We start from the raw sequence: 12,570 nt of genomic DNA on the forward strand, positions 1-12,570 counted from the left end.
TGTGTGTGTGTGTGTGTGTGTGTGTGTATATATATATATATATATATATATATATATTTATGGCTGATGCCCTATGGCCGATACGTATCCGAACAATACAAACTTATCATGAGACACCCTATATGAAATGGACCTGAAAGTGTGCCCTGGTCTAACGGACGATATACCAAAATAAGGGGGCATACCCAGTAATTAGAAATGAATGTGATTGAAGAGAAATGTTTTTTGATAAATGCCCTAAAAAAGGGGATGGGAGGGAGGGTATTGCGCACCGGAAATCGACAACGACCATCGGCGGACGGGCTGGTTAAATACCCCCCGGGCTCCTCCCATAAATTCAGGCCACCATACTGGCCTTCTTACTTATGGCTGAAGCCCTATGGCCGATACGTATCCGAACAATACAAACTTATCATGAGACACCCTATATGAAATGGACCTGAAAGTGTGCCCTGGTCTAACGGACGGTATACCAAAATAAGGGGGCAAAACACTTAGGTAGGGATAAGAGAGTTTTATTGTTTCCCGTTAATCTTTATTGAGCCAGTTGAGTGAATGCCCGAGACATCTCTACCTGAGGGTTAGGGATGTACCGAGTGAAGCAGGCCGATTTCCACCTGCCCAATCTTTTGATGACGTGGTTCGGGACCCCGTGCCGGGATGCGGATGAAGCTGCTCCGATGCGGAAGGAGTGGCCGGAATACTCACTGGGATTGAGGAGCAAGTTGCGGAGGAGAATCCTGACATGTTTAATGAATTGGTGGTTAGTTAATGGTTTGACCGGGAAGGGCAAAAGAGGGCTAGAATCCGGAAGCTCGGGTAGCCGAGAGAGTAACTGTGTAAGCACAGCGACCGGGCACCAGGCATTGTTGGTTTTGTAGAGGTGGATATCTACGCCGGTGCCTGTCTGCTGGGTCTTGGTTACCGAGAGGTGGAGGATGAAGTGGTCCTGGTGACGGAGCAGATGACGTCTGCGAAGGACTGGGCTGTGTGGGCTGTTATGAGTGAACTCACCGGGCCGAAGGAAGCCATAGTAGGCCAGGTAGATGGCTGCCTGTATGACCAGACTGGGGAGAACACCAAAGGGGTAGCTGGTGAGTATGGTGGACATGTCCCTGAAGATGGAACTGATGATGGGGAGCCGTTTGACTTTCACTGGCGGCTGTTGCTTCTGGATGCCGCGTAGGATGGCTCGGACTGCGTGGGACGAAAAGATAGAGGGTTTGGTAGGATCCTGAATTGAGAGGAAGTGCTGTACGCCAGCTAAGTATAAGCGGATGGTATTGAAGGATAAGGCCAGTTGGCTGTGGCAGTATGAAGTGAAGGCTAGTATGTGCCTAGCATCTGTGGGGGTGCCTACTGTGGAGGCAACCAGAAATGTATTGAAGGCCTTCCAGGCTACCCGGTAGGCTTTCAGAGTATTGTCCGACAGTGAATGGTTGATGAGCTGCGTGGCTCCAAGTAGATGTGGCTCTAGTCCAGGGTCAACTGAGACCAATGCAGGATAGGAGCTGACACCGTATCTGCACTGGGAACCTGTTGAAAGAAGGACCGGAATTTAAAACGGGACAGAGCGTCAGCTGCAAGGTTATATTTTCCTGGGATAAACGTGCAGACAACATTAAACTGGTGCTGTAGAGACAGCTGCACCAGCCTGCGTAGGAAGGACATCACGGAGGGAGATTTAGACCTGCCTTTGTTGACAATTTCGGCTGTGGCCTGATTGTCAGTGGTGAAACCTACCGTTTGTCCTGCCCAGGTAGGACCCCAGAGCTGGGCGGCTGCTACCATGGGCTCGAAAAGTGATGAGGATTGACTAAACCCCGGGATCCTAAGTATTTGAGAAGGCCAGGGTCCGGCGAACCAATGGTGGCCAAAAATTGCCGCAAACCCTGTAGAGGCCGCGGCATCTGTGACTACCTGTGGTGAGAGAGGTGAGATGCATGGGATGAAGAGAGAGATACCATTCCAGGTGGACAGGAACTCATCCCACATTGCCAGGTCTGCTAAGGCTGCGGTATCTAGGCAGAGGATTTGATCCGGGTCTTGTGCCTGAGAAAGGTAGACCAACAGGCGTGAGACAAAGGAGCGGCCTTGTGGAATAATGCGCATGGCATAGTTGAGCATGCCCAACAGCGACTGTAGCTGTCTCCTTGTACATCCCCTGGTCCGGGTGAACTCGTGGAGCACCGCCCTGATGCGGGTTAGTTTGTCAAGGGGCAGGCTGGCCTGCATGGAGCTGGTGTCTAGATTGACTCCGAGGAAGGTGACTGAATGTGCGGGCCCGTCCACCTTATGTTCAGCGATGGGAACATTGAGGTTCCCAAAGACGGTCCTTAATTTGTCGAGATCCCTAGGAGGTGTGCCTGGCTGTTCAATCAACAAGAAGTCATCTAGGTAGTGGATAACTTGCTGACAACCGACCTTGTGCAGGAGAATCCACTCGAGAGACTGAGCGAATGTGTCGAACAGCCACGGGCTGCTTTTGGAGCCAAACGTCAACTTAGTGGCGAAGTAATATTGATCCTTCCACTTAATCCCGTGCCAGCACCAGAGGGACAGGTGGATAGGCAACAGTTTAAAGGCGTCGGATATGTCCGCTTTGGCCAGCCACGCACCTGTGCCTACTTTAAGGATGGCCTGAATTGCCATGTCCACAGAGGAGTATTTTAAGGAGAACTCTTCGGAAGGAATCAAGGAGTTTAAGCTGGGAATGTGAGAAGAACGAGGCGCAGACAGGTCGTACACCAAACGATTTTTATTCGAAAATTTGCCCTTGACAAGCCCAATAGGGCTAACTCTCCACATATTGAAGGGGGGCTGTGTGAAGGGGCCTATGACGAAGCCTCGTTCCACCTCGTTCTGCAGCAGTAGGTCAATGGCCTGTTCGTCAGAGGCTGCTGAGCGGAGGTTTCTGCACTCGTGGGTTTGGTGGGGTAGGGAGATGAGGCCGGTGTGAAAACCTGTCGTGAAGCCACCGATGAGGAAGGTGGCTAGTGAAGGAGTGGGGTGCGTAGTGAGGTAGAAGCCCAAGCATAGGACGTCTATACGGCTTAGTCAAGAGCCTTTGTGCGCTTTGACCTCGCACAAATTTCTGGGGTGCGCTCTGTGACATACCACACAGATGTGCAGTAGGCGGCACTGGCTGTAATTGCAAGAACCATAGTTGTAGTTATTGCAGATGGCCGCACTCCCTACGGTTCGGACTGTGCGTCCAAACTTGTCCACTTGGTTCTTAGGTGCAGGGCCTGATGGGCCTAGGGCTGCAGCAGAGGTGGAGGGGAACTCTACCGGGCGACTAACCGGTATGTTGGCACACCAGGGAGCGGTATGAGTGGAGGACTGGCAGATGGCACACAGGGGTGAACGAAGGCCGGCAAAATGCCGGCAGAATAGTTCAGTATCCATAAGGCTCCAGTCTGTGGGTGACTGGAACTGTGCCAGTTTGGCGGCTGCTTTAGCTGAGAAGGAACGATGGTAGTCGTAGAATGCAAAGCCTCCGTACTTGTACCCTAGGTCCACCACCGTGTGGAGGTACAAATCTAGTTCTTCCCTCCTGGCAGGGGAAGCTGAGCAAACAACGTCTCTCAGCATCCCAAAGGCTAGGGTAAACTCTGGGATGGAAAGTTTACGATTCAGCCTGGGGTCCTTAGCTTTGAGGACTACGGATACATCCCCCAGGTGTAAGCCTTATTCTCTGCCAGGTCGTGTACCCAAATAAGCAGGGAGGCAAGGTTGACATCCTTGCCGTCCAAGATGTCCTTCCTAATGCTGGCCGGCACCAGATGTGCTGGACAGACCACGGGACATGTTCCTTCGGTACCTGTCGGTAGTGGAGACGGGACTGAGGCCGGAACAGGGGTGGCTGTGGCTGGGAGCGTTTCTAGGAGGGTCACTCTGGTTTGGACATCCATGACCGAACTGGATAGGGATGACACCATAGCATGCAGCTGGCCTATAGCCGATGAGATGGACTGGAGAGTAGCCTGAGGCGGGGTACTAGGCCCGGCGGTAGCTGGCGGGGTAGAGAGGAGCCTGAAAAGCTCTGCCTTCCTAGCTGTGGCTGGGAAGGGAATGCCCCTGCGTCTTAGCTCCGCTGTCAGCCTGGGGATAGTCCAGCCCCTGAAGGACTGTACGCTGTCGCTCACTGAAGGCGGGCGAGGCGACAAGGGGGCAGTAAGGTCTTCGCTGCCGAGTTGGGACATGGCTCCCGGTGAATCGTGCCCTAGGAGTGATGTCCTATCTCTTAGGGGAAGACAGATGGACGACCGGAACCTATAGAGGACGACATAAGTCAAGACTGTTTCTCTATTTTCCAAACGAACCCACCTGTTGCTGGGTACTAAGGCGGGAGCGAACGTGTATACATATATATATATTGACGCGTGCCTTAGCGTACATATATATGTGTACCAGTCCGGTTTGCTGTCGCCTTTTCCACTCCTACCCCTCTTTTTTTTTTTTTTTTTACCTGGGAGATCACGTCCAAGCTGGTGCAGAGTGGACCTACTAAACTTGACTGACCTGGAGAGAGAAACAGATGACAATTGTTGAGGAGCCTAACAAGTAAACTGAAGAGCGATGTAAGCGGCTGGCTAATACAACCGAAGGGCACCGGTGAGTAGATATTTCTTCGCCACAACTTCTAAATCATCACGCCTCTATTTCCCTCATTTTCCCTGTCTTTTCCTTTTTAGCCGTTTTTTTTTTTTTTTTTTTTTTTTTTTTGTCCCAATCCGAGGTTTTATTGCGTAAAGGACGAAGAGTGGGATGACTCGTGTCCAAAGCGGGAGCATAAGTAAGTGCTGTAACTGTGGCCGTATGACCAGGCAACCTGTAGAGAAAACAAATGAAATGTGGCTGTTCCCTCTGGGGCACGCCGAACCGAATCGATGCATCATGGATGCTACTGGACTCGAGTCGGAGCGCTATAAGTGACGGTGAAATGAAGCATGATTGCCGTGACAGAGGCACAAACTGGTCGTGTCGCAAGTGCGACTGACAACAGAACGGACTCTGGAGCACGTACTGAAATGTGGGAAATAACCTGGGGCGAACCGGAACGAATCGGTGCATGTGACCGTGCGACTGGATTCGAACCGGAGCGCGGAACGTGACAGTGAAATGAACTGAAGAACTACTGTCATGACAGAGGCCTGGGACGGCCGGCCACAAATTGAGACTGGAACCGACCCGGTCTCTGGAGCATGTACTGAAATGAGGCCGAGAAAAACCCAACAAAAACCTGGGACCGTCCGGACGAACCGATGCATGGGGATGCGACCGGATTCGAACTAGGCGTACTAGGTGAGGATGAAATGTTTCCCATGATAGAGCTGCGACTCGGAGAGGATGCGACCTGCGACCGTCAACGAACGGGCTCTAGCGCATGTACTGAAATGAGGCCAACGTAACTGGGACACGTTGATCGAACCTGTGCGTTTTGACAAAGCGACTGGCATCGATTCGAACGTAATAGGTGACGTGAAATGACTCCCATGACAGAGACCCGGGTTGAATGGTAACGAACGGGTTCTGGAGCATGTACTGAAATGAGGCCAAGACAACTGAGATACGTTGATCGAACCTGCGCGATTTTTGAAAACGCGACTGGTATCGATTTGAACGTAGTAGGTGACGTGAAATGATTCCCATGACAGAGACCCGGACGGTTAGGAACGAGCGGGCTCTGGAGCATGTACCGAAATGAGGCCGAGCAACTAGGGGCACACCGGAACGAATCGGCGCATTTAGCGGATGCGACTGGATTCGAATCGGAGCGCAGCAAGTGACAGAACAGAGTGAAATGAAGAAATGACCTACGTGAGCCAGCTTGTGGCAGAGGTACGAGTCGTTGTGCCGTGAGATACGACTGGCAACGATTTGACTGCGGAACACGATTAACAAGACTATAACAAGCTACTAAACAGTGCATTTTTCAAGCAATATCTACCGAACGACGCCCGTGAAATGAAGGGCGTTTGCGAACATGGTGCGTTTGAGTGATAACAACCCGGTATCATAACGCACGATTCGATATTTTCAGGTTTTAACGACACTCAAACAAAAGAAAGGAAGGTCAATCGAGACCCCTACCTGCGGCAGTCGAGCCAGCGACGTTGTACAAAACCGGACGGAACACGAGAACCACGAGACTTTCTAGAAGAGAGACGTCTATCCGAATGGTAATCAACACGAGCTGTCGGCCTAGTGACGTGGTATTGCGCACCGGAAACCGACAACGACCATCGGCGGACGGGCTGGTTAAATACCCCCCGGGCTCCTCCCATAAATTCAGGCCACCATACTGGCCTTCTTACATATATATATATATATATATATATATATATTGTGGCTCATGTATGAGTCACTTATATGTGTATCATATAATTAGCACAAACGCTTTATGGTTATATAATACTTCAGTTTTCAGAATACTACCCTGGCTATGCTAATTTAGATATATGAAGGGCAAAATTTATATAAGCTTCTCATTCACCATAGTCCCCATGATTGTTGGTGAGGGTAAAGAACTGCTTCCATCAAGCCTTGGACAATGTCTGATGTCCTGGTCAAAGTTGAGATTTGTGCAATAGAGCTTCCTACGGGTTATGAGCCAAAGTTACATTCAATAATGCCTTAATTATGGATCAACTTGGGGTAAGTCCACCAGATGTGGAGTAGAATGCGCTGCTCTCTACAGCCATGAAAACGCATCGGGGACACGCTGGTGAGAACCGGGATACATGATCCAGGTCACGTACCATAGAGGGAGCAGTTTTTACACGTTTTCCTCAGCCAAGACATTCTGGGAGCATTTAGAGGAGGCGAGCCAAATTTTGTTCCAGGTTGCCTAGTCTAAGATATTGCCTAGGCTGCTTATCACTTAAGAAAGTTTATCACATAAGAAAGTTTACCAGAACTCCTGAGGGTCACAAGCAAGACGTAGAGATGAGAAACTAGGCCCCTCAAGTGATGGTCTTTCTAGCAATGATTTTCAAAGGAGGTCAAAAGCTTAGGAGGCCCAACACGATATCTGAGGAGGCTACAGATGTGGTGCATAATTTGAAGGTAGCAAAAGCCCTCCAATGCTGGTAGTTGCCTATGTTCTCAGAAGTAGCTAAAGGATTTGACACCATCCAAAGATAAGTTTGGAAACATACTTAACTCCTAACCCTTGCCACTGGCGAAAACCAGCTGATTGTCATGAAAAACTGGGGAGTATTTAGGATGCCCCAAACAAGAAGGTGGGGAGAAAGCAAGTTGCTGGAGTCCCAAAGATGCAAAGTATGGATCAGTGATGGGTCAAGGATCCGGGGCTGATGGTTTGGGGAGGGTGTTCTTGATCAGTATTCTTGATCAGTGTTCTTGACCAAGCTATGCTGCTGCAGATAGAGGTCAGGACCTGACTACAATGGCTGACTGGATAAACCGAATTGCAAACCCTTTGGAAGACAAAAAAAACCCAATCCATATGCGTATTTTAACAGTGCATTTTTTTGCTTGTCTGGAACCCAGCTTTAAATTATTTTCTGTGCCCATTAACATGTTAATACATTTCAGGTTTCTTCTTGCGTGCGCTACAAAACACCACAGAAGCAAGCACACTGAGAAGCCCCCAGCTGCAAGCAGATAGCAACTCGTCATGCTTTGTAAGTAGTACCTTGTCGATTTTTCCCAATTTCTTCCTGATACTTCCACCCCCATAGTTTATATACAATAACTAGAATTTTAAGCATCATGTATTGAAGTACTGCATATATTGCTTATATTGGCCATGGAATACCCTAAGTTATGGGCTGTATTTTCTCAGTGCTTAGTGGAGGTAGAACCTATTGGTCCCCAGTGTCCACTCTTAGTGATATATGAGGAAGCACAACAGGAGAGTCCTACATGTGACTGAACGTACATTGTAGAGACTGTGGTGCGAAGCAGGCATGCACTGGAATCAGAGGCATTGCTAGAGCCTACCATAGAAAGCACAGGCCCCTCAGTCTTCTAGTGATTTTCTCTGGCCTTCTTTGCAGTGCTGAAATTTGGTTCTGAGATTATTCTATTTTGCACACTAGTAACTTAATTTTCCTTCCCACAAAATATGTTTTTTTTTCTAGTTTTGGGTAGAGTGAGGTTTGGGTAAAAATGTTTTTTGTAGTTTCAGCAGTGTCATTATATACAGTGCCTTTACAAAGTATTCGTACCATTTTTCCTTTTTCATACCCATTTTCCACATTTTGTCATGTTACAACCAAAAAAAAAAACGTAAATGCATTTTATTGGGATTCTATATGATAGACCAACACAAAGTGGCACATAATTGCAAAGTGGAAGGAAAATGATAAATGGTTTTCAACATTTTTTTAGAAATAAATATGTGAACAGTGTGGCGTGCATTTATATTCAGCCCCCTTTACTATGATACCCCTAACTAAAATCTAGTGAAACCTATTGCCTTCAGATGTCACCTAATAAGTAAAGTCCACCTGTGTATAATTTAATCTCAGTGTAAATACAGCTGTTCTATGAAGCCCTTGGAGGTTTGTTAGAGAACCTTAGTGAACAAACAGCATCACGAAGGCCAAAGAACATACCAGACAGGTCAGGTATAAAGTTGTGGAGAAGTTTAAAGGAGAAGTCCAGCCTAAGCTCGTTTGGCTGGGCTTCTCCTATGGATCACAGGAAGACTGGCAATAAGAAAGCAATTGTTGAAAGAAAGCCATAAGTCCCATTTGCAGTTTGTGAGAAGCCATGTTCGGGACACAGCCAACATGTGGAAGAAGGTGCTCTGGTCAGATGAGACCAAAATTGAACTTTTTGGTCTAAAAGCAAAGCGCTATGTATGGCAAAAAACTAACACTGCACATCAGTATGAACACATCATCCCCACCGTGAAACATGGTGGTGGCAGCATCATGTTGTGGGGATGCTTTTCTTCAGCAGGGACAGGGAAGCTGGTCAGAGTTGATGGGGAAGATGGATGGAGCCAAATACAGGGCAATCTTAGAAGAAAACTTGTTAGTCTGCAAAAGACTTGAGACTGGGGCGGAGGTTCACCTTGCAGCAGGACAACAATCCTAAACATACAACCAGAGCTACAATGGAATGGTTTAGATCAAAGCATATTCATGTGTTAGAATGGCCCAGTCAAAGTCCAGACCTAAATCCAATTGAGAATCTGTGGCAAGACTTGAATATTGCTGTTAACAGATGCTCCCCATCCAATCTGACAGAGCTTGAGATATTTTGCAAAGAAGAATGGGCAAAAATGTCACTCTGGTAGAGACATCCCCAAAAAGACTTGCAGCTGTAATTACAGAAAACGGGGATTCTACAAAGTATGGACTCGGGAGCTGAATACAAATGGACGCCACACTTTTCATATTTTTTTTGTGATTATTTTCATTCCACTTCACAATTATGTGGCAATTTGTGTTGGTCTATCAAATAAAATCCCAATAAAATACATTTACGTTTTTGGTTATAACATGACAAAATGTGGATTTCAAGGGGTATGAATAATTTTTCAAGGCACTGTATGTGTTTATTTAAGTCGCACTATTTTCAGAGGCCTTTAGCCACCAGATGCAAAGACAAACAGTAATGCGCAAGCTCTAAACAACTCCATCTGAAGCATAGATAGGGCTGAGGACCCGTCCTACTAAATACTGGGTATTGTATTTGTTCCTGGAGACTGAACGGAGCAGTGGGTTAGTAAAGGAATGGTGAGTATGTGTTGCTAGGGATGGTGGCATGAAAGCATGGACAAAGCACAGGTATACTTTAAATTGAGGTTTGATACATAGATTATTTTTTATGTCAGCATAAGGCAGTAGCCTGTATCAATATATTTCTGTATGGAATAATTATGTATAAGCAATATAAGGTGTGGTAGGAGCAGTAGATTTGTAGTGTACCTTTTGGGTGTCCTTTTTAAAGCCCTGTTTCACTATTCTGGATAATAGAGACAGCAAAGAGAAAAGATAAGGGAGAGAAAAGATAATACACATCAAATCTGAAACTGCCTTACTCACCTTTCATCATGTTATAATATACGTCTCAAAAAATTTGAGTCTTGTTGCCTATCTTTTAGGATGTTAGTAGGAGTTGCACATTGTAGGAAAAACTTACAGGATATGTTATATAATGCCCTTAAAGTATATCAAAGCCCAAGAACAAAAATATAATTTATTGCAACTTAGAAGTTCTTAGATATTGTGGCTGCATTAGTGTTCTTCTTTCAGGCTTTCTTCATCTATTTTCTTACATCAGGGGACACAGAGCCATAGTAGTTACTATGTGGGTTATAGGGCCACTAATAGGTGATGGACACTGGCACGCCCTGAGGCAAGAAGTGTACTCCCTATATAACCCCTCCCACTACTGGGAGTCCTCAGTTTTTTTGCCAGTGTCTAAGGTGTTGGTCACGAGTAAAGATGTGCTGTGCTGAGCTCCACTGAAAGCAATCCTTGCTGGGGCTAGCCATGTTGACCAGATCCATTCTGATGTCTTTTCATGGGCTAAATGAATGGTACCCGGGCCTCATGTCCGAAGAAACAAGGTTTTGCTTGTGAACGCTTCTCTTTAGAGAGCTGGGCCCTGGGATCCAGTACTTTTTGGTAGTAAGGCCATAAAGTTTTTCCTGGCAGGGTGCTGTCACAGGTCCAGGATTGTGGGTAACCTGAGGTTCCCCGATTCCTGAAGGTTTCCTAAAAGGTCTCGGAGCCCACTGTGAAGGGTGACGATTGGGTCTTTATCTCTGATAAACCCTGCTGCAAGGAAAAGGTAAGGGAGATTTTGTCAGGAATTTCTCCTTCTATGTATAATGTTGTCATGCCTATGTGTCACCACTGGGGGCTGTATTGAGCACTCACTGACCTGATGCTGGAAACAACACAGAAGCCTGTCATTTTCTGCTTTCCTCCGGCCACAACAGATGCTTTGGTAAGAGGGGGGTCTGCTTCTCTTCCTGTGCCCCCAAAAATATTTTTTTCCCCTTCGGGGGATAGGATGCCAAACTAGTTCCTTTCAAAAAAAAAAAAGAGACCACATGGGGGGCGTGGCTAACGGCGCTCGACACCGGCGACACATGCAGGAAGTTGATTTTAGCGCTGTATGTGTGAAGCTGCTGCTGGCTGTGGAGGGACAGAGCAGGAGGATGGCTTGTTCAGGTTAGTGACACCGTTTTTTTCCCTTTGACACATTATACTTTACCACGCTAGGATTAATAGCAGCTAATGGCGCTGAACTATAGCCTAGCAATGTACATTCTTTTTCTGGTAGTGCCTCTGTTTTATGCTTCAGGCTATGAATGGTAATGGGACCAGGAACTTCTCTAAAGGGGTCAATGGTTTTCACTATAAACTGAATCCATTTCCAAAAGAATGTCATCCTCCTCTGAGAGGGATGCAGCTAGTCAGATTGAGCCGCCAGGGGAAACTATTGTTGCATAAAATACTTCAGTCCCTGTATATATCATACAAAGGTATTTTCTTCTACCATTTGTAATTTGGAAAGAAGATTAATGCTATGATGTCTCTCCTAAGTGGGACTAAACATAACAGAATCCCATCTAGTCCTCAGGACCCTCTTATTGAGGTGCAGGAGGCTGGAGATCAGGTAGATCTTCCTAAATATGATATTGTGACATATTGAATTCTAATATCAAATACTAAACAGTGTATATAACCAAAAAATGTGCAAAAAAATACTCAAAATTAAAACGCATAAAAAGTCCAAGGGGAAGAGAAACGCAAAGAAATAAAGTGACTCTTTAAAACACCCTTCAGATGTATAGCAGGTGCGTCCAGAGAGAGAGTTTTATCCACCACCAAATTCAGTAAGGCTTACCAGCTGACAAGATCTCTTTTTAGGGAGATCATACAAGCTTGAAAACAAAACGATCGCTCCTGGTCTCTCCAATAGGTTCTGCTGGCGTCTCCAACTCCTATAACTCCTTCTTAGAGCGTCTCACATTCCACCATAATTATTTTTAAGAAAAAAGAGAGAGGCTCCCATAGCATAATTCCGTATAAAATTTTAATCCGAACGTAATAAAAGAATAACAAACTCACAGATTTCCAGCTGAGTACAAGCGTGTGTATAATCATGAGCCGGCCGGCTCTCTCCTATTTACACTGTCCGCCCTTCCTGGTCAACGGGGAATGGCGGTGACGTCAGCACGCCGCTCACCCTACGTCGTTTCGTCAAAAATGACTTCTTCCTGGGGTACGGGCGGCGTGCTGATCCACCGCCATAAATACTCACTGGCAAAGAACGTAACCGCCCACTTCCGAGCTCCTGGCTACAGCTCCTAATCCGCCATTTTAAAATAGGGCAAGATTGATCGTTCGCCCTAACTATTGAATAGTAAAGCCACTCTAGGGAATCAGAAACGAACCGTTTCCCAAATGGGTCTACCTCAACTAATTCAACTATGTCCCTTAATTATCCAATCGGGAGCACACGATCGGATAGAGGCGTCCCTCCATGTCTGATCGCACAGTTCCAATATATGCAACCAAAACACGAAGGGACCCACACTCACTCCCCGACCCTGCTCTCCTTCATGGACAA

At 46.8% G+C, this 12,570-nt stretch overlaps 1 protein-coding gene across 1 annotated transcript in view; it reads left to right on the forward strand.

Moving 5' to 3' along the window:
- Window positions 1–12,570, forward strand: part of MAMDC4 (MAM domain containing 4) — a 123,686-nt gene that overhangs the window by 24,981 nt on the left and 86,135 nt on the right. Inside the window, exon 9 of the mRNA XM_077477051.1 lies at window positions 7,564–7,652. Within this exon, the coding sequence (XP_077333177.1) occupies window positions 7,564–7,652 (89 nt within the window). The remainder of the gene's footprint in view (window positions 1–7,563; window positions 7,653–12,570) is intronic.

Source organism: Lithobates pipiens, unplaced genomic scaffold, assembly GCF_037356315.1.
Source record: "Lithobates pipiens isolate NorthernLeopardFrog02 unplaced genomic scaffold, aLitPip1_a1.2 Scaffold_1, whole genome shotgun sequence".
NCBI classification, from domain to species: Eukaryota; Metazoa; Chordata; class Amphibia; order Anura; family Ranidae; genus Lithobates; species Lithobates pipiens.